This window comes from Glandiceps talaboti, chromosome 15 (assembly GCF_964340395.1).
Source record: "Glandiceps talaboti chromosome 15, keGlaTala1.1, whole genome shotgun sequence".
Taxonomy (NCBI): domain Eukaryota; kingdom Metazoa; phylum Hemichordata; class Enteropneusta; family Spengelidae; genus Glandiceps; species Glandiceps talaboti.
Window position 1 is genome coordinate 702501 of NC_135563.1, and position 27811 is coordinate 730311.

At 34.9% G+C, this 27811-nt stretch overlaps 1 protein-coding gene across 4 annotated transcripts in view; it reads right to left on the bottom strand.

Moving 5' to 3' along the window:
• Positions 1-13707: 13707 nt before the first annotated feature.
• LOC144446079 (prominin-1-A-like) overlaps positions 13708-27811 on the bottom strand; it is a 205878-nt gene continuing 191774 nt past the window's right edge. For all 4 annotated transcript variants that reach the window (XM_078135771.1, XM_078135770.1, XM_078135772.1 and 1 more), the window contains one exon: positions 13708-17812. In XM_078135771.1, coding sequence (XP_077991897.1) covers positions 17697-17812 — 116 coding nt within the window. In that variant the 3' untranslated portion in view covers positions 13708-17696. The remainder of the gene's footprint in view (positions 17813-27811) is intronic.

Consider the following 27811-nt stretch of genomic DNA (forward strand, 5'->3'; position numbering starts at 1 on the left):
TGAACAACATAGGATCCATTACTGGTGGATATAAAGCAGGAATACACAAAGAATTTTGCAAAATATCGAATAAAATTGATTCTTTCATCTAACCTCGAAAAAGGCAACCCCTCCCACCAATGAATATGGGTTTCAACTTACTATTCTACTAAGGTGTTATTATATATCGGGTTAGTATTACATATTGGGTTAAGGTGTTATTACATATTGGGTTAGTATTACATATTGGGTTAAGATGTTATTACAAATTGGGTTAGTGAAATAAATTGACTTAAGTGTCAAAACATATTGGGTTAGTATTTCATACTAGTATAAGGTATTATTACATATTGGGTTAGTGAAACATATTGTGTTAAGTGATAAAACATATTGGTTTAGGTTTATTACATATTGGGTTAAGATGTTATTACATATTGGGTTAGTATTACATATTGGGTTAAGGCGTTATTACATATTGGGTTAGTATTACATATTGGGTTAAGATGTTATTACATATTGGGTTAGTGAAATAAATTGACTTAATTGTCAAAACATATTGGGTTAGTATTTCATACTAGTATGAGGTATTGTGGCGATCGGATGATATCCTAAGCCAAGTATATAGTGTTAGGTTGTTTTCCGTTGTTTCCTACAGTAATTACGACGTGGAGTTTGACCGGGAGTGACTCTGGAAGTCGGCTACACGGTAACCTTCAGCCACGTAGGCAGGTCACATGGGGTATATTTTCCCGCTATTCCCAAACATGGAATACGGCCTCGAAACATGAGTCTTATTTGTAGTTCATTAGCTTAATTTTGGCGGGGTTTTAGTGTATAAAAAGGGGAGAGTTTCTGAGATTTCGTTAGTCAACCTGGGGACTCACTGGATGCTGTAATTTCGGGGAGAGAGTACTCCGTACTTTCGCTATTTCGTAGCCGACTTCTCCACACTCACTGACCCGGTAAGCTACACTGGTTAGCCCGTCGGCCTGGTTCGTATATGTGACTGTGGTAGATGCTGCACGAGTTGCGAGTTGTATAGTGGGAAACTGGGCCTTGTCAATACAAAACTAGACCTCTGTCCCTGACGTACCAAACTGCTGTCTTGTGTTATCCTTTAGTCTGAAATAAAAGTGACGGTTAGTCTGAAACGTACTTGCTGTGCGTTCTGCTCGTTAAGTGTAATTTATTGGGGTGCGAGACGTTAACCTTGCTGCGATCCCCGATCGCTCCATACTTACTGAACAGATATTACGTGGACTTGGACTCGCGGGGCTATTTGTTGGTGCCGGGGACGGGGAATCGAATAAGTTCTCACGGTAGATAAATAGCACGCACGGGGCTCGAGTGCGACAGTATTATTACATATTGGGTTAGTGAAACATGTTGTGTTAAGTGATAAAACATATTGGTTTAGGTTTATTACATATTGGGTTAAGGTGTTATTACATATTGGGTTAGTATTACATATTGGGTTAAGGTGTTATTACATATTGGGTTAGTGAAATAAATTGACTTAAGTGTCAAAACATATTGGGTTAGTATTTCATACTAGTATAAGGTATTGTGGCGGTCGGATGATATCCTAGGCCAAGTATATAGTGTTAGGTTGTTTTCCGTTGTTTCCTACAGTAATTACGACGTGGAGTTTGACCGGGAGTAACACTGGAAGTCGGCTACACGGTAACCTTCAGCCACGTAGGCAGGTCACATGGGGTATATTTTCCCGCTATTCCCAAACATGGAATACGGCATCGAAACATGAGTCTTATTTGTAGTTCATTAGCTTAATTTTGGCGGGGTTTTAGTGTATAAAAAGGGGAGAGTTTCTGAGATTTCGTTAGTCAACCTGGGGACTCACTGGGTGCTGTAATTTCGGGGAGAGAGTACTCCATACTTTCGCTATTTCGTAGCCGACTTCTCCACACTCACTGACCCGGTAAGCTGCACTGGTTAGCCCGTCGGCCTGGTTCGTATATGTGACTGTGGTAGATGCTGCACGAGTTGCGAGTTGTATAGTGGGAAACTGGGCCTTGTCAATACAAAACTAGACCTCTGTCCCTGACGTACCAAACTGCTGTCTTGTGTTATCCTTTAGTCTGAAATAAAAGTGACGGTTAGTCTGAAACGTACTTGCTGTGCGTTCTGCTCGTTAAGTGTAATTTATTGGGGTGCGAGACGTTAACCTTGCTGCGATCCCCGATCGCTCCATACTTACTGAACAGATATTACGTGGACTTGGACTCGCGGGGCTATTTGTTGGTGCCGGGGACGGGGATTCGAATAAGTTCTCACGGTAGATAAATAGCACGCACGGGGCTCGAGTGCGACAGTATTATTACATATTGGGTTAGTGAAACATATTGTGTTAAGTGATAAAACATATTGGTTTAGGTTTATTACATATTGGGTTAAGATGTTATTACATATTGGGTTAGTATTACATATTGGGTTAAGATGTTATTACATATTGGGTTAGTGAAATAAATTGACTTAAGTGTCAAAACATATTGGGTTAGTATTTCATACTAGTATAAGGTATTATTACATATTGGGTTAGTGAAACATATTGTGTTAAGTGATAAAACATATTGGTTTAGGTTTATTACATATTGGGTTAAGATGTTATTACATATTGGGTTAGTATTACATATTGGGTTAAGATGTTATTACATATTGGGTTAGTGAAATAAATTGACTTAAGTGTCAAAACATATTGGGTTAGTATTTCATACTAGTATAAGGTATTATTACATATTGGGTTAGTGAAACATATTGTGTTAAGTGATAAAACATATTGGTTTAGGTTTATTACATATTGGGTTAAGATGTTATTACATATTGGGTTAGTATTACATATTGGGTTAAGGCGTTATTACATATTGGGTTAGTATTACATATTGGGTTAACGTGTTATTACATATTGGGTTAGTATTACATATTGGGTTAAGGTGTTATTACATATTGGGTTAGTATTACATATTGGGTTAAGATGTTATTACATATTGGGTTAGTATTACATATTGGGTTAAGGCGTTATTACATATTGGGTTAGTATTACATATTGGGTTAAGGCGTTATTACATATTGGGTTAGTATTACATATTGGGTTGATTATAAAGTCTGTGAACGAGTGGTTTTAAATAAGTTAGCAGTTTTAGTCTCTGATTTTATAGACCCATTACAGTTTGCTTATCGTAAGAACAGGGGTATAGAGGATGCGATGTTACATGTTTTAAATAATGTATATTCTCATTTAGAAAAAGCTGCAAGTTCAATCAGATTAATGTTCTTCGACTTTTCAAGTGCTTTGAACACAATACAGCCACATCTTTATTGTTCAGAAACTTTTAGCAATGAAGTTGTCACCTTCAACTGTAAATTGGATTTGTAATTACCTTACTAATAGGCCACAGATGGTGTCTTTAAATGGTAAAAAATCTGACGTAGAGTATACTAATACAAGTGCGCCCCAGGGCACTGTTTTGCACCCTTCCTTTTCACACTGTATACAGCTAGCTGCCGGAATTCTGACATCTCGTGTCCATTGGTCAAATTTGCAGTTGATACAGCAATGGTTGGGAAGGTCAGCAATGGTGATGATTCGATTTATTTAGACGAGATTGAGAGATTTACTGACTGGTGTGATCATGATAATTATCTGTACATGTATCTTACATCTTTGTAATGTTTTAAAGACCAAAGAGCTCTGTATTGATTTTAGAAAAGTTCAGTATGACCCAGCACCTGTTCATATCAAAGACTCAATAGTAGACAGAGTGAACGAATATAAATACCTGGGCATCAAGCTTGACAGTAAACTAAAATGGGTTGAGGATACCAACTTCATTATTTAAGAAAGCTATAAACACTCGTCTGTACTGCCTAAGGAAACTAAGATCATTTGGTGTTAGTCACGATCTTTTAGGGGTGTTTTTTAATGCAGTTGTTTGCAGTGCTCTCACCTTTGGTATTGTTTGTTGGGGAGGTAACCTGTCCCGACATGAGATAGGAAGACTAAACACGACTCGATTATCAAAAAGGGTAGCCAAATTAACAAAGCGAAAGTATATATTCTATCTATAACAAACGCATATGTCAAAGGCTCATAGTCTTCTGAAATACCCTTCCCATCCACTATATGCAGAATTCTACGACCGTCGTATTTCAAGCAGTGGTTACGGAGGCTTAGTGAGGACACGGGAGCCTCCGTAAGTGGCAGATACCGTGCTCCAGTAGCTAAAACCAATCGTTTTAAATCGTCTTGCCATCCATGATTCGCTATCTCAGTTCTTAACAGCAACCACTGTCGTTCTCTTTAGTACCGTGTTGTTGTTTTTAGTATCATGTTGTGTAATATATGTAATGCTATCGTTTGTATGTTTATATTTTTGTTTCACCTGCAAGATCTGTCGTTTTACTTTCCCCGAATGGGATGAATAAAGTAAGTCTGATTCTGATTCTGATTCATTCACGTGAGCAATGTATACAAATTTGATAGGTTTGTTGTTGTACATGACTATGTCGGCAAGCCTTGGATTTTGACAAAATGTGCCATTTTCTAGTTTTTCATTGGCTACTCCCGTTTGCCCCTAGACATTGGTGATTTTAAAGATTTTAGTTCAACGTCTCTCCTCAAATCATGACAGTTTGACCGAGTACCTCCTCTACCCTACACAGTGAAGAACCACCGGTTCCAGTATGAGTAAACGACACAGTCATTTCTTTTCTCCAGCTAGTAAGCCAGGTAAGTTTACGAGTGATGGATAAGATGCACAACCCGCTAATCGCTACACAACAACAGGCGACGTTTCAAATGTGTTGGCTTTAAAAGTTCAGTCGTCACACCCTGGAGAATCTAATTCTAACGATGTAAAATTGGCACGATGGCTTGAAAAATTTGAGTGGATGAACATCCATACCAGTGAAAACAGCAAGTATCTAATACATGGCAGTATTGACTGAGTATGGTGTCGATATTCTAAATGCTCTTAAGAGAAGTCTGATTACGCTTTGGAACGGGGAAAATTGGTTGAAAAACAAACAAACTTTAATCATGGAACACTCCATTTTGGTGACACACGTTCGAGCGAATTCAAGACATATATTTAGTGAAACCAGCGGCGGCCAGTCCCTTGGTGAAAGCCCTTGGTATATAACTAGTGATAACAAAATAACAGAAATGAAAATAAAGACATAATTATTGCCTATCTGGTAGCCAAACAAGAACTGCCATTTTTCACTATTTCCGAGTTATTGCTACTGCTCAGAAAAAATGGCGTGGTATTAAATCCAACCTGTGATAACACTCACAAATGCCCAGAGATGATCGGAACAATTGCTGGACAAATCAGGAATGACGCTAACGATATCAGAAACGAAGCTAAATATATTTCTATTTTGATGATGGCGACACTGATAGATCTATAGAGCTGTGCGGGAGTGTGAAATGGTCTACATACAACGAGTAGACAAACCGACTTGTAAACTTGTGGTGAATTTAGTGGGACAGAAGGAAGTTCAACGCGCACATGCCGATGATGTGTGTTACTATATTTGACAAAGTTAATGTAAGTTGGAAGCAGAAACTTATTGGATTTGGAGCAGATGGTGCCTCTGTCAATCTCAATAGAAACAGGAATGTATACATTACCAAGGGATGAAGTAGGGCAATAATACCGTATCACTTCACTGTATTACAGTTGTTAAACTGTTACGATGCCTACCATGAAGTATGTAATTTTCTGATGCGTCATAGTAATGTTATGTGGGTTTGAATTTCGAGGATGGCAAGCTTTCCTGTGCTGGGACTTGAAAGATCACAGATATAGAGCTACATTTCTTGCATAAATCATGAAATTGCAAGACTACCCTTACTGAAGGCATTCAGTTTAAATCTAGTCTAAATATGGCCCTCCCTCGAGGACCGATCTGTATAAAGTGAACCCCCCTCTCTCCTATTCAATTACTGAAGGCTCACCTAGCAAACCACGGTTTGTCATTTACATATGTAACATCCATACATACACACACATACATATCAGGGCCGTAGCCTGACCAAATTGCCAAGGGGGCAGAACTTTGTCTTGGTGCAATCATGCATTTAAAATTTAGAAAAGTGCTAATTTACATACATTAGCATGCAATTTACATAATATCTATTTTAGCATACGCAATTAAATATCATATGTAAGGTCAGAAAAAATAAAAAATGCTGGTCAATGGGTAACCTAACCCATCACATTTGGTAAGTAGGTCGATTTCATTTTTTCACAATGCTTGACAAGGATAAAACAAACCATATATAATGATAGCAAAATATTTCAGGTCAAGTTTAGATAGAACTTATTCAGTCATCTTGATACTATCTCTTGCAATTTGTCTGAATAGCTACAGTTAGGAAATGTACACAATTTACGGTTAAATAAATGGTGTAGTTCCTCTCACCCTCTCTTCTCAAAAAATGTTAAGCCCCGCCAATTCAAGCATTATTTTAGCCACCCCTTCTGTCACCTACACTACAGTGGAGATATAAAATCATATGGTACAATGATGCATTGGAAGTGAAAATGAAAATAAGACAGTGTAGGAGGCCATTTAGAGGCATAGAATATCAAACCATAGACATAATAAAATACCAGAATTGAAACAATTATGTTATGCATTACATATTATGTGGAAGTGTATTTTGTGGCAAAGCTGAAAGATATTATGCGGATGTGCACATGGTAAATGACTTCTCCTGAAGTTTAATTTGGTTCCAAAAAATCCCGAATAAAGAGCAAAACATTTCAAGACTTTCAGACTGGTGATGGCCAAATAGTCGTAAACTTTTGTTCAATTCTTTTTAGTGCACATTGGATATTTAATCTCAATTCATGCTTGTATGCAACATCAGAGCCAAGTAAACCACTGTATAATTATATAATTTGGAATAGACTCAAATGTATACTGTTACATGTACTATTCAGAAAATATAAAGAAATGTCCTTAATTTTGAAAAAAAAATGCGAAGCCCGCATGAGGATATATTGCTCATCACCAGAAAAAAATATATGGGTAGGTTGAACAGCTTTTTCATTTTTCTGGCCTAATGTCGTATCTTTCAAAGTAGTTGCCGAAAAGATGTCACATTCAAAGTAAAAAAAAATGGATGGTGCTTTCTCAAATAAGTAACACAACAAAATAATCATTTTCTTTACCCAACTTCCAAAACTGTTATGGCCTCGTTTATGTCGGAACCCAAGGTGAACTCAGCGAATTCTCCTTGCCATTACCATTATAATGGAAATTGAAGTTGGATTTTGATGTTGAAGGTACAGCTCTGTTTACTGAGGGCCATTCTTTCCATAGCAAATTGTCGCTTCTAAATAAATTGCGGAATAACGCTAGTGTCAGTGTGCAATGAGATAATTATATCAAACAACATTTTAACCAAAGACAACGTCGAACACAATTATTGAAAGAAATATCTTCAAATAGTGGATCTTAAACTGCGTACCTAGTTTAATAGTTTTTCAGGGCCACCAAATATTCCAACAAGCGACCTATCGGTCAGAATAGCTCCGCTGTTTTTTTTTTTAATTTAATTTTTTATTTTGGTGACATGTAGAAGTGGTTCAGGTCTTCAGCTCTTCACTATGCAGTTTTGTTTTAGCGATGCAATAAAGTGGTTAGTGGTTTCATATGATGTCTCACTATAAAACACATTTTACACAGAAGTTGGTAATGTATTGTACTTTTATACCATAGTCACCATTTTATGACAAAAATCTACTGTTATGAAAAATTGCACAAAATCTCAGAAAAAAATGACTGGGAAATGCACACAAGAAAAAGAAAAAAAGAGGATTTTGAGGTTGGCTATAAATAATTCCAGTGTCTTACAGCTGTAACCCTGGAAAATTGTAATGATGAATGAAATAAACTAGGGATCTAAAATAATTTTGAGGCAATTTCAATTTCAATTTTCTAACAAATTTACAAAGTCAACAACATTCAACTTGTACTAGTTGTGGTACATATATATATAGGGAAGAAATGTATTAATCGCCATCTTAGTTTCCGTACGGCGACAATCTCAAGTACCCGGAAGAGAGTCATTCTCAGCCATACGTTACAGTGGTAACACTCGTTCATGTTCGGTTACCTTTCACAAAGAAAACACAACGAAATGGTTGAAATGATCTTTTTTTTTATTTCTTTTCATCACAACAACAAAATCTGCGTGATCAAAAGTGTTGTAAACTAAACCAGAAAGAATTATCGGACTGGCTAAACTTCCCGATGAACTGGAGTAAGGTCCTACTACTTCCAAGTAAGCCTCGATAGTACTATAGTACGTGAGAAAATCGTCTCAAACTAGCGATACAACTTTCAAAATATAACTTGACATGTCTTCATTTGTTAGAGTTATACAATTCAAGACGGGTTTTCACTCGAAAACAACAATTCTGTGAATAATGACACTCTGAACGCAGCGATTTCTCGGACGATGTTACCACTGTAACGTATGGCTGACAACGACTTGCTTCCGGGTTAGTCCTTCGTGCATACGGGTGGATTGTCGGCGATTAATACATACATCGTCTGATATTTTAATTCACAGTGTTTCTTGTGACCGGCGCCTGTCAGCAGACTCTGCCATTTTTTTCATCATTCCATTGTATTTAAACCTTGTACTTGACATTTCGCAATATTTATAATTCTCAACAAAATACCTCAACATGCCTCACTTCGCTCGTACTCAAAGCAGCCCCGCGCGGTATGATCACTGACACTGATGACATGATGAGAGAGAACCTTTTCGGATTTACATGTAAAACGGGGAAAGATACGCAAAACATAATGCAAAGTCTGAAGCCAAATTAAAGTTGTAATTATTTTAATTATTTTTACTTGCCAAATATTTGCATTTTGGAAAGGCAAGACACGTTCATAACTTTACATGTGAACTGTCGGCCATAACTTCAACCGCATGCCTGGCATGCCCTTCCTTACGCAAGTTGTCTGAATTCTGGTTCACTGTCATTCCAAATTGCACGACAATATAGAATTAACCACAAGTTACATGTTATCTGAAAACATCACACTTTTATAGTGGGTCTGAAGTGTGATTTTAGTGAGTACCAAGAACGTCCTGTGTTGATACTCAAGATACTTGCTGTGGAAAATCGCTCGGTCAAATGAGGTCGCCTTCAGCTTCTGGTCGAATCAGGATAGAGTATGCAAATGAGGATGTTGCGGACTGGCTGATTATGTAGAAGGGTGCAGAATTGGATTTGAAGTTTACAACCCTGTTTCGAACAAACGCTTGTCATTTGGGCGCCCAATGCGTAGAATTATGACTATAGCACATATTACATTGCTTGTTTGACGTCAATAGTGTCTTTTGAAAAGTGACAGTTTACTTAAAGTCTCGTCGACTGATTTCCAATATGGCGTCGGTCATTATGCTCATTAACATATTCATTTTTTTTTTCAAATTACAAAAAAAAAATCATAAAAAATAAAAATGAGGATGTGCTGACTTGAAATTAACAAATCTGAGTAAGCTACCCCCTGCGCATCAACACGCCAGATATCAAAGCAATCTAATAAGAGGTTTTCAAGGAGTTGATGAAAATGACATTTTATGAAAAAAAAATCATAAAAAATTGAAAATGGCACAGATCAACTTGGCATGAACAAATCTGAATAGCCTCCCCCAAGGGAACATGCACACCAAATATCGAAGAATTCCGACTGTCACTTCCGGAGTAGATAGTAAAAATATAAAAGTTTGACGGACACCTATGATTCACTCTACTCTCTATACCTCAATACCCACCTATACCTAAAGCTACGCTTTCAGCTTTCGCTGACAGCGGAGCTAAAAAGAGATCTGCCGTTTTTATATGTTTCAATATAAGGAACAAGATGTAAATGAGATCGAGCGCATCTTCGGAGTCACTGCATGCAGCATAGCAGGCGACCTCACGTTGAACGACTTTTTCCGTCTTCTTTTTGAGCTTCACTCACTGACATTATAATTGCGACTTGCTATCTTCAAATGAAGGAGACTTTCAAGACTACTGTTACTCGCGGAAAATGCACAGTGCATGTGCGCACTTCTTTTGTACTTTCCCGCACAAAGAATTTTTAATTTGCTGCAAAAAGTTACAATTTTGAACTGGACACATTTTTATTCAAAGTTAAGCCAGCGTACAATAGCGATATAAGATACATATTAGCCAGGAGTCAGTGTACAGTCACTTTAGTGAACTATCCATTTAAATCGCGCATGCTAGGAATCGTCACGTAAATGACGATTTTAATAGCATCGCTATGTATTCAAAAAGTAGCTTTTTTTCTTTCTTTTTCCCCCAAAATCTCAGGGGGGGGGGGGCAGCTGCCCCCCTTGCCCCCCCCCCCACAGGCTACGGTACTGATCGAACTGTCCTTGTTCGCCGTAACTGTCTCAGTCCACTAGCACTCAGTCTGTTGTCTTGTGTTGATGGTGACACTACAAATCTGATAACCCCATCATCATCTATATGTTGATAATTATCATTATGGTCCGGTTCTTGGATTTTTGGATGTTTACACATTATACCATTGCTGGAGACACGCTCGAGCTCAGTCTGGTTATGGTTGCAGGAATATTGCATGCTGTACGTGACTAAAACCAAGGGTTTTCAGGGGGAGGTGGCCCTAGATCTGAAGTGGCATGAGCGACGAGAGAAGTTTTCTAGGAAGAAAAACAGGTTGAAACGCTTCCAGATTGCATAATCTAATTTACAGACCCTTTCTGATACCAACACTTCATGAAAAGTATACCCTTTCTGATACCAACCAGCATAAAAAACGACCCCTTTCGCGCGGACCCTCCCCGTATAGCCGCCTATGGGAGTTGCCCCCCCCCCCCCCCCGGGTGTTACTCGCGGAAAATGCACAGTGCATGTGCGCACTTCGTTTGTACTTTCCCGCACAAAGAATTTTTAATTTGCTGCAAAAAGTTACAATTTTGAACTGGACACATTTTTATTCAAAGTTAAGCCAGCGTACAATAGCGATATAATAATAATAATATTTATTTTTATATACCGTAAATCCATAAAATGCTCTAAACGGTTCACAAAGTTAGAAAAAAAAAGAAAAAAAAAAGAAAAAAAAAAGCACTTGACATTAAAACAATACTTCGATACATCTTAAAAGACAATTAATTAAAAGCTTTGCGGAAGAGATGCGTTTTTAAACTTTTCTTAAAACAGTCAACGGTATTACACATTCTAATCCCAGTCGGTAAATCGTTCCATAGCCGCGGAGCAACATGGCTGAAGGCCCGTTTGTAGACGAAAGATGACCTCGTAAACGGAACCTCGAGCAAGCCCGAATCTGAAGAACGCAGACGACGCTTAGTATTTCTGGGTGTTAAAAGATCAACAATGTACATAGGAGCAAGACCATGAAGTGCCTTAAAAACCAGTAGTAAAACTTTGAATTCAATTCTACACTCGATTGGGAGCCAGTGAAGTGATCTTAGAACAGGAGATATATGATCATACTTGCGGCAGCCAGACAATAGGCGAGCCGCGCTATTTTGAACGAGCTGTAGTTTCCGTAGTAAACACAAAGGAAGCCCAAGAAACAGTACATTACAATAGTCTAACTTAGAAAAAATGAAAGCATGAATGAGCCTTTCAAGTGACAAACGTGGAAGAAATTTACAAATGCGAGCTATATTTCGTAAATGAAAGTATGCACTCTTGCATATGGATGATACATGCCGCTCCATCGTCAATTGGCTATCGAGAAGAACACCAAGATTTTTAACTACCGGCGCCGAATTGTTTAAAACATTCTGATCCAATGATGCTTTCTTCAGAATTGGGGTTACCATTGCCAGTTTCAGTCGATCAGGAAATTTCCCCATTGACAATGAAAGATTAACAATGTTCAGAAAAACAGGGAGCAGTGAAGAAATGCAGGCTTTAACCAATTTAGTGGGCAGTGGATCCATAACACTCATAAGATACATATTAGCGAGGAGTCAGTGTACAGTCACTTTAGTGAACTATTCATTTAAATCGCGCATGCTAGGAATCGTAACGTAAATAACGATTTTAATAGCATCGCTATGTATTCAAAAAGTAGCTTTTTTCCTTTCTTTTTCCCCCCAAAATCTCAGGGGGGGGGGCAGCTGCCCCCCAGGCTACGGTACTGCATACACACACACACATACATACATACATACATACATACATATACATATATACATACATACATACATACATACATACAAATATACAGAGATTATGACACTTCGGAATTCCGTATTAATCATCTTACATGATATATATTTTCAACCTGCACTAGTTGCACCTACAATATTGTTTTCATCAAATAACCAAAGACATACTCACTACACTTTGGTCAATTACTTATTAATAAACAATGTATATGTTAATTAAAGGTCAATATTATCTGTTGGTATGTAGTGTAGTAATCAGTTTAAATCTTCAGCAAAAACTCGGTTTTGAATTTGCCACCATGTTAAAACTGTACTAGTTGTAACAGAGTCCAATTTTTGGATCAGACAATCATAATATATTCATTGAAAATTGTTAAAATACCAATAATTAGACATTGTACATTGTTAATCAGTCGTCAATATTAACCATCAGCACAGAAACCAGGTTGAAATCATGATCACCATTGAAGGCGCTGATTTATGGGTGCAGACCTAAAAATGCCGCCAATGGTGTTGTAGCACAACTGTACAGTTTAAAAAAATGTTTATCCATATGCTAGTCGATGCTAACAACAGGTGTTCATTTGCTGAATGACTATCCAGTTGCCTATCCAACCATGTTGCTATATTTGCGATATACGCGATCATTTGGCTGTTGCTATTGGCGTGGTCTTGTCGCTAGGCACATTTGCATACATTTATTGAAAGTTGATTCATTTGTCTTTCAATTCCTGTTGTTATCTTTGTGAAATACACGACCGTTTGGCTGTTGCTATGGGTGTGGTTATGGTTGCTAGGGATATTTGCATACTTTTTTGAATGTTTACTCACTTGCCTACCAGATGATGTTGTTATTTGAGCAACATATACTGTCATTCGGTTGTTGCTAAGGGCGTGGTCATGGTTGCTAGGGCCAATTGTGTCAAAACATTTGGAAGAAAATCTTCAGATTAACACTTCTAGAAACATCTCACCAAGTTTCAGTCTCATTGACCAAGTACTTTCTGAGATATAAATTTTTGACCAAAATTCACATTTTTACACCTAATTTACATATTACTGATGCGATCATTATATGCTTAATATTTCTTCATCTATACACCCACAGATGCATCCCTCTTAAATTTCAGCCCAATCTGCAGAGTAGTTTTGGAATTTTGGTTTTTGACCAAAAAGACACATTTTTAGCCCTAATTTGTATATTACCAGGGGAATCATCATGTTATGAACAAATCTTAATTTACCCACTTCTAAGAATGTCAAATTTCATGCCAATCTGCCCAGTACTTTTTGAGTTTAAGTTTTTTGACCAAAAATCACATTTTTTGACTCAAAACCCACATCTCTGATGCAATCGTTTTCATTTGAACAATTTCCCAACTAGACACCAGAAGTAACATGACCACCAAATATCAGAGCAATCGGTCCAGCAGTTTTTGATTTTAAGTTGTTTACACACACACACACACACACACACACACACACACACACACACACACACACACACAGACAGACAGACAGACAGACAGACGCCGGGTGATGCCTATAGCACTACTGAACCTCAGTTCAGTTGTGCTAAAAATCGGTCCAGGCATCTCCAAGAAATGACTCCGGACGGACGAACGGAACCCAATCCATAAGTCCCGTCCCGGACTTCGTCCGGCGGGGACTAAAAACAACTACTAATATTACTTGTCCATTGAGTACAAACTATTATCATATAATTCATTAAAATATATTACACATAACACTCTTATCAAAAATCAAATCAAATGAAAAACGTAACATAAAATCATTGTCATTGGACGATTCAAAGTCTTACACACTTCTAGTTGGTTAATAATACCGAGATCATTGTCATTGGACGATTCAAAGTCTTACACACTTCTAGTTGGTTAATAATGCAGAGATCATTGTCATTGGACGATTCAAAGTCTTACACACTTCTAGTTGGTTAATAATGCAGAGATCATTGTCATTGGACGATTCAAAGTCTTACACACTTCTAGTTGGTTAATAATGCAGAGATCATTGTCATTGGACGATTCAAAGTCTTACACACTTCTAGTTTGTTAATAATGCAGAGATCATTGTCATAAATTAAATCCTGTAAATGTGATTGGCATTGGCCATCACTCCTAATACCTCTAATTTAGGCAACACACATCAATACATTTATGGCTTTCACAAAAAAAGTGTTTAATACTACTACTAAAATAACTTGTTTCCATAGTGTATCCTGCAAATTATGCTGTCAAGTAAATGCAACAATATGGTTATGAAAAGTCCAGTACATTCAACACTGGATACAGTACTGTCAATACTGTTTAGTGCGTACATAATGACAGTCCTGTACATTCAACACTGGATACAGTACTGTCAATACTGTTTAGTGCATACAGAATGACAGTCCTGTACATTCAACACTGGATACAGTACTGTCAATACTGTTGAGTACATACATAATGACAGTCCTGTACATTCAACACTGGATACAGTACTGTCAATACTGTTTAGTACATACAGAATGACAGTCCTGTACATTCAACACTGGATACAGTACTGTCAATACTGTTTAGTGCATACAGAATGACAGTCCTGTACATTCAACACTGGATACAGTACTGTCATTACTGTTTAGTGCATACATAATGACAGTCCTGTACATTCAACACTGGATACAGTACTGTCAATACTGTTTATTACATACAGAATGACAGTCCTGTACATTCAACACTGGATACACTACTGTCAATACTGTTTAGTGCATACAGAATGACAGTCCTGTACATTCAACACTGGATACAGTACTGTCAATACTGTTGAGTACATACATAATGACAGTCCTGTACATTCAACACTGGATACAGTACTGTCATTACTGTTTAGTGCATACAGAATGACAGTCCTGTACATTCAACACTGGATACAGTACTGTCAATACTGTTGAGTACATACATAATGACAGTCCTGTACATTCAACACTGGATACAGTACTGTCAATACTGTTGAGTACATACATAATGACAGTCCTGTACATTCAACACTGGATACAGTACTGTCATTACTGTTTAGTGCATACATAATGACAGTCCTGTACATTCAACACTGGATACAGTACTGTCAATACTGTTGAGTACATACAGAATGACAGTCCTGTACATTCAACACTGGATACAGTACTGTCAATACTGTTGAGTGCATACATAATGACAGTCCTGTACATTCAACACTGGATACAGTACTGTCAATACTGTTGAGTGCATACATAATGACAGTCCTGTACATTCAACACTGGATACAGTACTGTCAATACTGTTGAGTGCATACATAATGACAGTCCTGTACATTCAACACTGTCCACAGTTGTGCTTTACAGATAGGCTATGTATTGTAGAAAGCATGAATTTGTCATTTGACCCAATGTGGTCTTAGCACACAACTATATCCATGACATAAACCTTGTTAATATCAACTTGGCTCTCAAATACAAACAAACACAAACTTATACCTGTATATATCTTACCAGAAAACCCTTTAAATAAAAGAAACTTAACTTTAAAATGCACAATTATTTCTAAATGTGTTTTGTAAATGTTAGATTTGTGTTCATCAAATCCAAATCTATTCAATGCCTTTGTAGTCTGTATACTCATTGTAAGCATGTATTCAAACAAGATTACTTTTGATAACATTACATAGAATTGTGTGTTCTAATAATTACCCCTTACATTGATATATAATGATTAAACTTAGCATTCTGAAAGTAAACAAAGATTCATTATGTAACAATATCTCTTACACCAATTTATAAAGTTGATATAGAGGCAACTGTACGTTCAAATCTTGACCCAGGATTTTAACAAGAAAATGTACAGATTGCAAAACTGAAACTCCTCTAACCATCCATAGCCATAAAACCAAATAGCATAATTATTGTCAACATGGTATATACAGGCATTATGTTCATTTTGGCACTAAAACAATAATAAAAGTAAATCAATATTCTTGACTAAAATAAACTATTTCAGTAATCTCTTCTGTGCAGTGGCACATAAATTTAAAAGTACTGCCAATGGCGTTGTAGCACAACTGTACAGTTTTTAAAAATGTTTATCATGCTAACAATAGGTGTTCATTTGCTGAATGACTATCCAGTTGCCTAGCCAACCATGTTGCTATATTTGCGATATACGCAATCATTTGGCTGTTACTATGGCTATAGTCATGTTGCCAGATATATTTGCATACATTTTTTAATGTTCTTGTTCACTTGTGTATGAATTCCTGATATTATCTTTGCAACATATGTGATCATTTGGCTGTTGCTATGGGCGTGGCTTTGTTGCTAGGTATATTTGCATACATCTTTTGAATGTTCATTCATTTGTCTTTGAATTCCTGTTATCTTTGCAATTGAATATATGTGATTATATGACTGTTGCTATGGGCGTGGTCTTGTTGCAAGGCAAATTTACATACATTTTTTGAATGTTTATTCAATTGTCTATTAATCCCTGTTATCTTTGTGAAATACACGACCATTTGGCTGTTGCTATGGGCGTGGTCTTGTTGCAAGGCAAATTTACATACATTTTTTGAATGTTTATTCAATTGTCTATTAATCCCTGTTATCTTTGTGAAATACACGACCATTTGGCTGTTGCTATGGGCGTGGTCTTGTTGCAAGGCAAATTTACATACATTTTTTGAATGTTTATTCAATTGTCTATTAATCCCTGTTATCTTTGTGAAATACACGACCATTTGGCTGTTGCTATGGGCGTGGTCTTGTTGCTAGGCAAATTTACATACATTTTTTGAATGTTTACTCAATTGTCTATTAATCCATGTTATCTTTGTGAAATACGTGACCGTTTGGCTGTTGCTATGGGCGTGGTCATGGTTGCTAGGGATATTTGCATACATTTTTTGAATGTTTACTCACTTCCCTACCAGATGATATTGTTATTTGACCAAAATATACTGCCATTCGGTTGTTGCTAAGGGCGTGGTCATGGTTTCTAGGGCCAATTGGGTCAAAATATTTGGAAGAAAATCTGCATAATAACACTTCTAGAAACATCTCACCAAGTTTCAGTCTCACTGACGAAGTACTTTTTGAGATATGTTTTTTACCAAAATTCACATTTTTACACCTAATTTGCATGTTACTGATGAGATCATTATATGCTTAATATTATGTTGACAATAGTATTATTTTTCTTTCCTGATCAATGTAACAATTTACCTTGGTATCAAAAATAAAGTGAGAGAGATTTCAATTTTGATCAGCACAATTGATGCTCCTGTGTTTGCTTTTATCTGTTGACATTTAAAGGCACATTGTGTATTGACAGTTAATACAATATAAAGATTTCATTCTGATTTCACTTAATAGAAATAATCTGTATTTGCTGTACAAGTAACAACATTATAATCTCTTACAGTTACTAATTTCTTGATTACAGAGTTGCATAGTATGTTAGTAAAGATGATTGACATCTCTAGTGAAAGAGGTGGTAGGGTTTGTTGGTTGGCGTTTTCCATAATTTTGATTAAATGACCAGTTACTGGATACAGGTTGACCATAGCCATTGCCTAGGAAGAAAACATAACAATATAATTACTTATAATAAATAAACACATAATTTTTATGAGATATAATTATACTGATTATCATGCAGAGATTAGTTGTATTGATTGAGACAGTAACTAGAATAATGGTACAATGTAGGTATATAGGGCTGTATGTGTTCTAACTATTTCTATTAAGACAGTAACTACAATAATGGTAGGTATATAGGGCTGTATGTGTTCTAACTATTTCTATTAAGACAGTAACTACAATAATGGTAGGTATATAGGGCTGTATGTGTTCTAACTATTTCTATTAAGACACTAACTACAATACGGGTAGGTATATAGGGCTGTATGTGTTCTAACTATTTCTATTAAGACAGTAACTACAATAATGGTAGGTATACAGGGCTGTATGTGTTCTAACTATTTCTATTAAGACAGTAACTACAATAATGGTAGGTATACAGGGCTGTATGTGTTCTAACTATTTCTATTAAGACAGTAACTACAATAATGGTACAATGTAGGTATATAGGGCTGTATGTGTTCTAACTATTTCTATTAAGACAGTAACTACAATAATGGTAGGTATACAGGGCTGTATGTGTTCTAACTATTTCTATTAAGACACTAACTACAATAATGGTATGTATACTGGGCTGTATGTGTTCTAACTATTTCTATTAAGACACTAACTACAATAATGGTATGTATACTGGGCTGTATGTGTTCTAACTATTTCTATTAAGACTAACTACAATACGGGTAGGTATATAGGGCTGTATGTTTTCTAACTATTTCTATTAAGACACTAACTACAATAATGGTAGGTATATAGGGCTGTATGTGTTCTAACTATTTCTATTAAGACTAACTACAATACGGGTAGGTATATAGGGCTGTATGTGTTCTAACTATTTCTATTAAGACACTAACTACAATAATGGTAGGTATACTGGGCTGTATGTGTTCTAACTATTTCTATTAAGACACTAACTACAATAATGGTAGGTATACTGGGCTGTATGTGTTCTAACTATTTCTATTAAGACAGTAACTACAATAATGGTAGGTATATAGGGCTGTATGTGTTCTAACTATTTCTATTAAGACAGTAACTACAATAATGGTAGGTATACTGGGCTGTATGTGTTCTAACTATTTCTATTAAGACACTAACTACAATACGGGTAGGTATACAGGGCTGTATGTGTTCTAACTATTTCTATTAAGACAGTAACTACAATAATGGTATGTATACTGGGCTGTATGTGTTCTATCTATTTCTATTAACACTAACTACAATAATGGTAGGTATACTGGGCTGTATGTGTTCTAACTATTTCTATTAAGACAGTAACTACAATAATGGTAGGTATATAGGGCTGTATGTGTTCTAACTATTTCTATTAAGACAGTAACTACAATAATGGTAGGTATACTGGGCTGTATGTGTTCTAACTATTTCTATTAACACTAACTACAATAATGGTAGGTATACTGGGCTGTATGTGTTCTAACTATTTCTATTAAGACAGTAACTACAATAATGGTAGGTATACTGGGCTGTATGTGTTCTAACTATTTCTATTAAGACACTAACTACAATAATGGTAGGTATACAGGGCTGTATGTGTTCTAACTATTTCTATTAAGACAGTAACTACAATAATGGTAGGTATACTGGGCTGTATGTGTTCTAACTATTTCTATTAAGACACTAACTACAATAATGGTAGGTATACAGGGCTGTATGTGTTCTAACTATTTCTATTAAGACACTAACTACAATAATGGTAGGTATACTGGGCTGTATGTGTTCTAACTATTTCTATTAAGACAGTAACTACAATAATGGTAGGTATACAGGGCTGTATGTGTTCTAAATATTTCTATTAAGACTAACTACAATAATGGTAGGTATACTGGGCTGTATGTGTTCTAACTATTTCTATTAAGACTAACTACAATAATGGTAGGTATACTGGGCTGTATGTGTTCTAACTATTTCTATTAAGACAGTAACTACAATAATGGTAGGTATACTGGGCTGTATGTGTTCTAACTATTTCTATTAAGACAGTAACTACAATAATGGTAGGTATACTGGGCTGTATGTGTTCTAACTATTTCTATTAAGACAGTAACTACAATAATGGTAGGTATACTGGGCTGTATGTGTTCTAACTATTTCTATTAAGACAGTAACTACAATAATGGTAGGTATACTGGGCTGTATGTGTTCTAACTATTTCTATTAAGACAGTAACTACAATAATGGTAGGTATACAGGGCTGTATGTGTTCTAACTATTTCTATTAAGACTAACTATAATAATGGTAGGTATACTGGGCTGTATGTGTTCTAACTATTTCTATTAAGACACTAACTACAATACGGGTAGGTATATAGGGCTGTATGTGTTCTAACTATTTCTATTAAGACAGTAACTACAATAATGGTAGGTATACTGGGCTGTATGTGTTCTAACTATTTCTATTAAGACAGTAACTACAATAATGGTAGGTATACTGGGCTGTATGTGTTCTAACTATTTCTATTAAGACACTAACTACAATAATGGTAGGTATATAGGGCTGTATGTGTTCTAACTATTTCTATTAAGACACTAACTACAATACGGGTAGGTATACAGGGCTGTATGTGTTCTAACTATTTCTATTAAGACTAACTACAATAATGGTAGGTATACTGGGCTGTATGTGTTCTAACTATTTCTATTAAGACAGTAACTACAATAATGGTAGGTATATAGGGCTGTATGTATTCTAACTATTTCTATTAAGACACTAACTACAATAATGGTAGGTATACAGGGCTGTATGTGTTCTAACTATTTCTATTAAGACTAACTACAATAATGGTAGGTATACTGGGCTGTATGTGTTCTAACTATTTCTATTAAGACTAACTACAATAATGGTAGGTATACTGGGCTGTATGTGTTCTAACTATTTCTATTAAGACACTAACTACAATAATGGTAGGTATACAGGGCTGTATGTGTTCTAACTATTTCTATTAAGACTAACTACAATAATGGTAGGTATACTGGGCTGTATGTGTTCTAACTATTTCTATTAAGACAGTAACTACAATAATGGTAGGTATACAGGGCTGTATGTGTTCTAACTATTTCTATTAAGACTAACTACAATAATGGTAGGTATACTGGGCTGTATGTGTTGTAACTATTTCTATTAAGACACTAACTACAATAATGGTAGGTATACAGGGCTGTATGTGTTCTAACTATTTCTATTAAGACACTAACTACAATAATGGTAGGTATATAGGGCTGTATGTGTTCTAACTATTTCTATTAAGACAGTAACTACAATACGGGTAGGTATATAGGGCTGTATGTGTTCTAACTATTTCTATTAAGACAGTAACTACAATACTGGTAGGTATACTGGGCTGTATGTGTTCTAACTATTTCTATTAAGACTAACTACAATAATGGTAGGTATACAGGGCTGTATGTGTTGTAACTATTTCTATTAAGACACTAACTACAATAATGGTAGGTATACAGGGCTGTATGTGTTCTAACTATTTCTATTAAGACAGTAACTACAATAATGGTAGGTATATAGGGCTGTATGTGTTCTAACTATTTCTATTAAGACAGTAACTACAATACTGGTAGGTATATAGGGCTGTATGTGTTCTAACTATTTCTATTAAGACAGTAACTACAATAATGGTAGGTATACTGGGCTGTATGTGTTCTAACTATTTCTATTAAGACTAACTACAATAATGGTAGGTATACTGGGCTGTATGTGTTGTAACTATTTCTATTAAGACACTAACTACAATAATGGTAGGTATACAGGGCTGTATGTGTTCTAACTATTTCTATTAAGACTAACTACAATAATGGTAGGTATACTGGGCTGTATGTGTTCTAACTATTTCTATTAAGACAGTAACTACAATAATGGTAGGTATACAGGGCTGTATGTGTTCTAACTATTTCTATTAAGACACTAACTACAATAATGGTAGGTATACTGGGCTGTATGTGTTCTAGCTATTTCTATTAAGACAGTAACTACAACAAGTCATTGAGAATGACATAGTCCCCGCTATGATTGTTTTTTAAGGAATTATCACTACTCTGATCACGCAACAACACTTGTGAACCTAAATCAAACAGACTTAGATATGTTGTGTCTGCTTGTTGGACATGGAACATGCCTACAACAATAAAGGATGGGTCGGGTATGGGGGATCGTATCCCGACGAAAATGGATATGCACATGTATGTCATAGAACACTGTCCTAATACCAACTTTGAATGAGATCTGTTCAGGCATGTCTGAGTTATGGCTTTGGACATAGAAAAATCGCAAACAAAATGGCTGCCAGGCAGCCATATTGGATCGTATCACAACAATGAATATGCACATGTATGTCATAGAACACTGTCCTAATACCAACTTTGAATGAGATCTGTTCAAGCATGTCTGAGTTATGGCTTTGGACATGGAATATTTGCAAAACAAAATGGCTGCCAGGCAGCCATATTGGATCGTATCATGATGAAAATGGATATGCACATGTATGTCATAGAACACTGTGCTAATACCAACTTTGAATGAGATCTGTTCAAGCATGTCTGAGTTATGGCTTTGGACATGGAAAATTCACAAACAAAATGGCTGCTAGGCGGCCATATTGGATCGTATCACGACAACAATGAATATGCACATGTATGTCATAGAACACTGTCCTAATACCAACTTTGAATGAGATCTGTTCAAGCATGTCTGAGTTATGGCTTTAGACAGGGAAAATTTGCAAACAAAATGGCTGCTAGGCGACCATATTGTATCATATCATGAAACAAATTGACGTGCATATGTATGCCATTGTATGTTGCCCCTGTACCAAGTTTGAAAAAAAATCAGTCCAGGCATCTCCAAGAAACGGCTGCGGACGGACGGACGGACGGGCGCACGGACAGACGGAACCCTAGACTCAATCCAGTTAGTATATATCACTATAGACTTAATCCAGTTAGTATATACCAGTTTAGAATTCATCCAGTTAGTTTATATCACTATAGACTCAATCCAGTTAGTATATATCACTATAGACTCAATCCAGTTAGTATATATCACTATAGACTTAATCCAGTTAGTATATACCAGTTTAGAATTAATCTAGTTAGTATATATCACTATAGACTCAATCCAGTTAGTATATATCACTATAGACTTAATCCAGTTAGTATATACCACTATAGACTTCATCCAGTTAGTATATACCACTAGACTTAATCCAGTTAGTATATATCACTAGAATTAATCCAGTTAGTATATACCACTATAGACTCAATCCAGTTAGTATATACCACTATAGACTCAATCCAGTTAGTATATACCACTATAGACTTAATCCAGTTAGTATATAATAATAATAATAATAATGTTGGGTTCTTATATACCACTATAGACTTAATCCAGTTAGTATATACCACTATAGACTTAATCCAGTTAGTATATACCACCAGGCATAAGCCCATTAGTATATAGCACAGAAGATGCTTGATGCAAACTTATAATATTTGCTTGGGAGGAAGGTGTGGTGGGATGGCTGGCAGAAATGTGAATTTGTAAAATAGCCAAGTTGTTGTTCCAAGTTTACTATGGTGTACAAAACTACACACACAAATACCTTATCCCATACCCTGAATAACTGGGATTTGAATAGGGAACTTGCAATCCAGACTGAACATGCTTGTATGCAAAGGAGTATGGGATTGGATTACCTGTAGTTATTGTAATACCTAATATGGGCTATTGATAAAGTAAACCTCCTACAATGGTCAGGGTAACCATGACTACATTATTTGTGGTGAAAAAACATGTAGCAAAGTTGTTTAAAATAGTGATTGATTCATATTGACCATCACCTTTCCCATGATACACCAGTCAGAATATTCAAGATGGCGGGTTTGCAAGTTCCCTATTGTCATATCTTGCTCATAATCATTGATCACACAACAATTTGCATGCTGTATTAGTACCTTTGCAACGTGCCTAGACTATGTACCTTTTAAAGTTGTTGATGTCTTCTCCTATTTATCTATGTCTTTGTTTTTCTCTTCTATTCAATGATCGAACTATGGTTCCAATACGGCTACACACAAAAAACTTTCAAAAGTAAAACCATTACAGAAATTCTTCTAAAATTTAAATACTATTTCATATGATACTTATATATTTAAATTATCATTTCATTTATTGCATAACTAAATATCTAAAATTTGCATGACAATTGGGGTAATTTATATGATGGGCCACTGTAGAAGATTAAGACATTTGTATAGCGTTTGGGAAAGTCAGTGCACTGTCACTGAGAAAAAACAACAAACTAAAAGCTGTTCAACTCATCCACATTTCAGTGGAAGTCCTTGCCATTGACACACTTTGTCTTGTTTACATAATTATATAATTATAACTGAACTTAAATATTCACCACTCCTAGGTGTTTATTGACATAATCATTATATTAAATATCCACCACTCCTAGATGTTTATTGACATAATCATTATATTAAATATTCACCACTCCTAGATGTTTATTGACATAATCATTATATTAAATATTCACCACTCCTAGATGTTTATTGACATAATCATTATATTAAATATTCACCACTCCTAGGTGTTTATTGACATAATCATTATATTAAATATTCACCACTCCTAGGTATTGACATAATCATTATATTAAATATTCACCACTCCTAGGTGTTTATTGACATAATCATTATATTAAATATTCACCACTCCTAGGTGTTTACTGACATAATCATTATATTAAATATTCACCACTCCTAGGTGTTTACTGACATAATCATTATATTAAATATTCACCACTCCTAGGTGTTTATTGACATAATCATAATATTAAATATTCACCACTCCTAGGTGTTTATTGACATAATCATAATATTAAATATTCACCACTCCTAGGTGTTTACTGACATAATCATTATATTAAATATTCACCACTCCTAGATGTTTATTGACATAATCATAATATTAAATATTCACCACTCCTAGGTGTTTACTGACATAATCATTATATTAAATATTCACCACTCCTAGGTGTTTACTGACATAATCATTATATTAAATATTCACCACTCCTAGGTGTTTATTGACATAATCATTATATTAAATATTCACCACTCCTAGGTGTTTATTGACATAATCATTATATTAAATATTCACCACTCCTAGGTGTTTATTGACATAATCATTATATTAAATATTCACCACTCCTAGGTGTTTATTGACATAATCATAATATTAAATATTCACCACTCCTAGGTGTTTATTGACATAATCATTATATTAAATATTCACCACTCCTAGGTGTTTATTGACATAATCATTATATTAAATATTCACCACTCCTAGGTATTGACATAATCATTATATTAAATATTCACCACTCCTAGGTGTTTATTGACATAATCATTATATTAAATATTCACCACTCCTAGGTGTTTATTGACATAATCATTATATTAAATATTCACCACTCCTAGATGTTTATTGACATAATCATTATATTAAATATTCACCACTCCTAGATGTTTATTGACATAATCATTATATTAAATATTCACCACTCCTAGGTGTTTATTGACATAATCATTATATTAAATATTCACCACTCCTAGATGTTTATTGACATAATCATTATATTAAATATTCACCACTCCTAGGTGTTTATTGACATAATCATTATATTAAATATTCACCACTCCTAGATGTTTATTGACATACTCATTATATTAAATATTCACCACTCCTAGGTGTTTATTGACATAATCATAATATTAAATATTCACCACTCCTAGATGTTTATTGACATAATCATTATATTAAATATTCACCACTCCTAGATGTTTATTGACATACTCATTATATTAAATATTCACCACTCCTAGGTGTTTACTGACATAATCATTATATTAAATATTCACCACTCCTAGGTGTTTATTGACATAATCATTATATTAAATATTCACCACTCCTAGATGTTTATTGACATAATCATTATATTAAATATTCACCACTCCTAGGTGTTTATTGACATAATCATTATATTAAATATTCACCACTCCTAGGTGTTTACTGACATAATCATTATATTAAATATTCACCACTCCTAGGTGTTTACTGACATAATCATTATATTAAATATTCACCACTCCTAGGTGTTTATTGACATAATCATTATATTAAATATTCACCACTCCTAGGTGTTTATTGACATAATCATTATATTAAATATTCACCACTCCTAGGTGTTTATTGACATAATCATTATATTAAATATTCACCACTCCTAGGTGTTTATTGACATAATCATAATATTAAATATTCACCACTCCTAGGTGTTTATTGACATAATCATTATATTAAATATTCACCACTCCTAGATGTTTATTGACATAATCATTATATTAAATATTCACCACTCCTAGGTGTTTATTGACATAATCATTATATTAAATATTCACCACTCCTAGGTGTTTATTGACATAATCATTATATTAAATATTCACCACTCCTAGATGTTTATTGACATAATCATTATATTAAATATTCACCACTCCTAGGTGTTTATTGACATAATCATTATATTAAATATTCACCACTCCTAGATGTTTATTGACATAATCATTATATTAAATATTCACCACTCCTAGATGTTTATTGACATACTCATTATATTAAATATTCACCACTCCTAGATGTTTATTGACATAATCATTATATTAAATATTCACCACTCCTAGATGTTTATTGACATACTCATTATATTAAATATTCACCACTCCTAGGTGTTTATTGACATAATCATAATATTAAATATTCACCACTCCTAGATGTTTATTGACATAATCATTATATTAAATATTCACCACTCCTAGATGTTTATTGACATACTCATTATATTAAATATTCACCACTCCTAGGTGTTTATTGACATAATCATTATATTAAATATTCACCACTCCTAGGTGTTTACTGACATAATCATTATATTAAATATTCACCACTCCTAGGTGTTTATTGACATAATCATTATATTAAATATTCACCACTCCTAGATGTTTATTGACATAATCATTATATTAAATATTCACCACTCCTAGGTGTTTATTGACATAATCATTATATTAAATATTCACCACTCCTAGGTGTTTAGTGACATAATCATTATATTAAATATTCACCACTCCTAGGTGTTTATTGACATAACCATTATATCAAATATTCACCACTCCTAGGTGTTTACTGACATAATCATTATATTAAATATTCACCACTCCTAGATGTTTATTGACATAATCATTATATTAAATATTCACCACTCCTAGGTGTTTACTGACATAATCATTATATTAAATATTCACCACTCCTAGGTGTTTATTGACATAATCATTATATTAAATATTCACCACTCCTAGGTGTTTACTGACATAACCATTATATTAAATATTCACCACTCCTAGATGTTTATTGACATAATCATTGTATTAAATATTCACCACTCCTAGGTGTTTATTGACATAATCATTATATTAAATATTCACCACTCCTAGATGTTTATTGACATAATCATTATATTAAATATTCACCACTCCTAGGTGTTTACTGACATAATCATTATATTAAATATTCACCACTCCTAGGTGTTTATTGACATAATCATTATATTAAATATTCACCACTCCTAGATGTTTATTGACATAATCATTATATTAAATATTCACCACTCCTAGGTGTTTAGTGACATAATCATTATATTAAATATTCACCACTCCTAGGTGTTTATTGACATAATCATTATATTAAATATTCACCACTCCTAGATGTTTATTGACATAATCATTATATTAAATATTCACCACTCCTAGGTGTTTAGTGACATAATCATTATATTAAATATTCACCA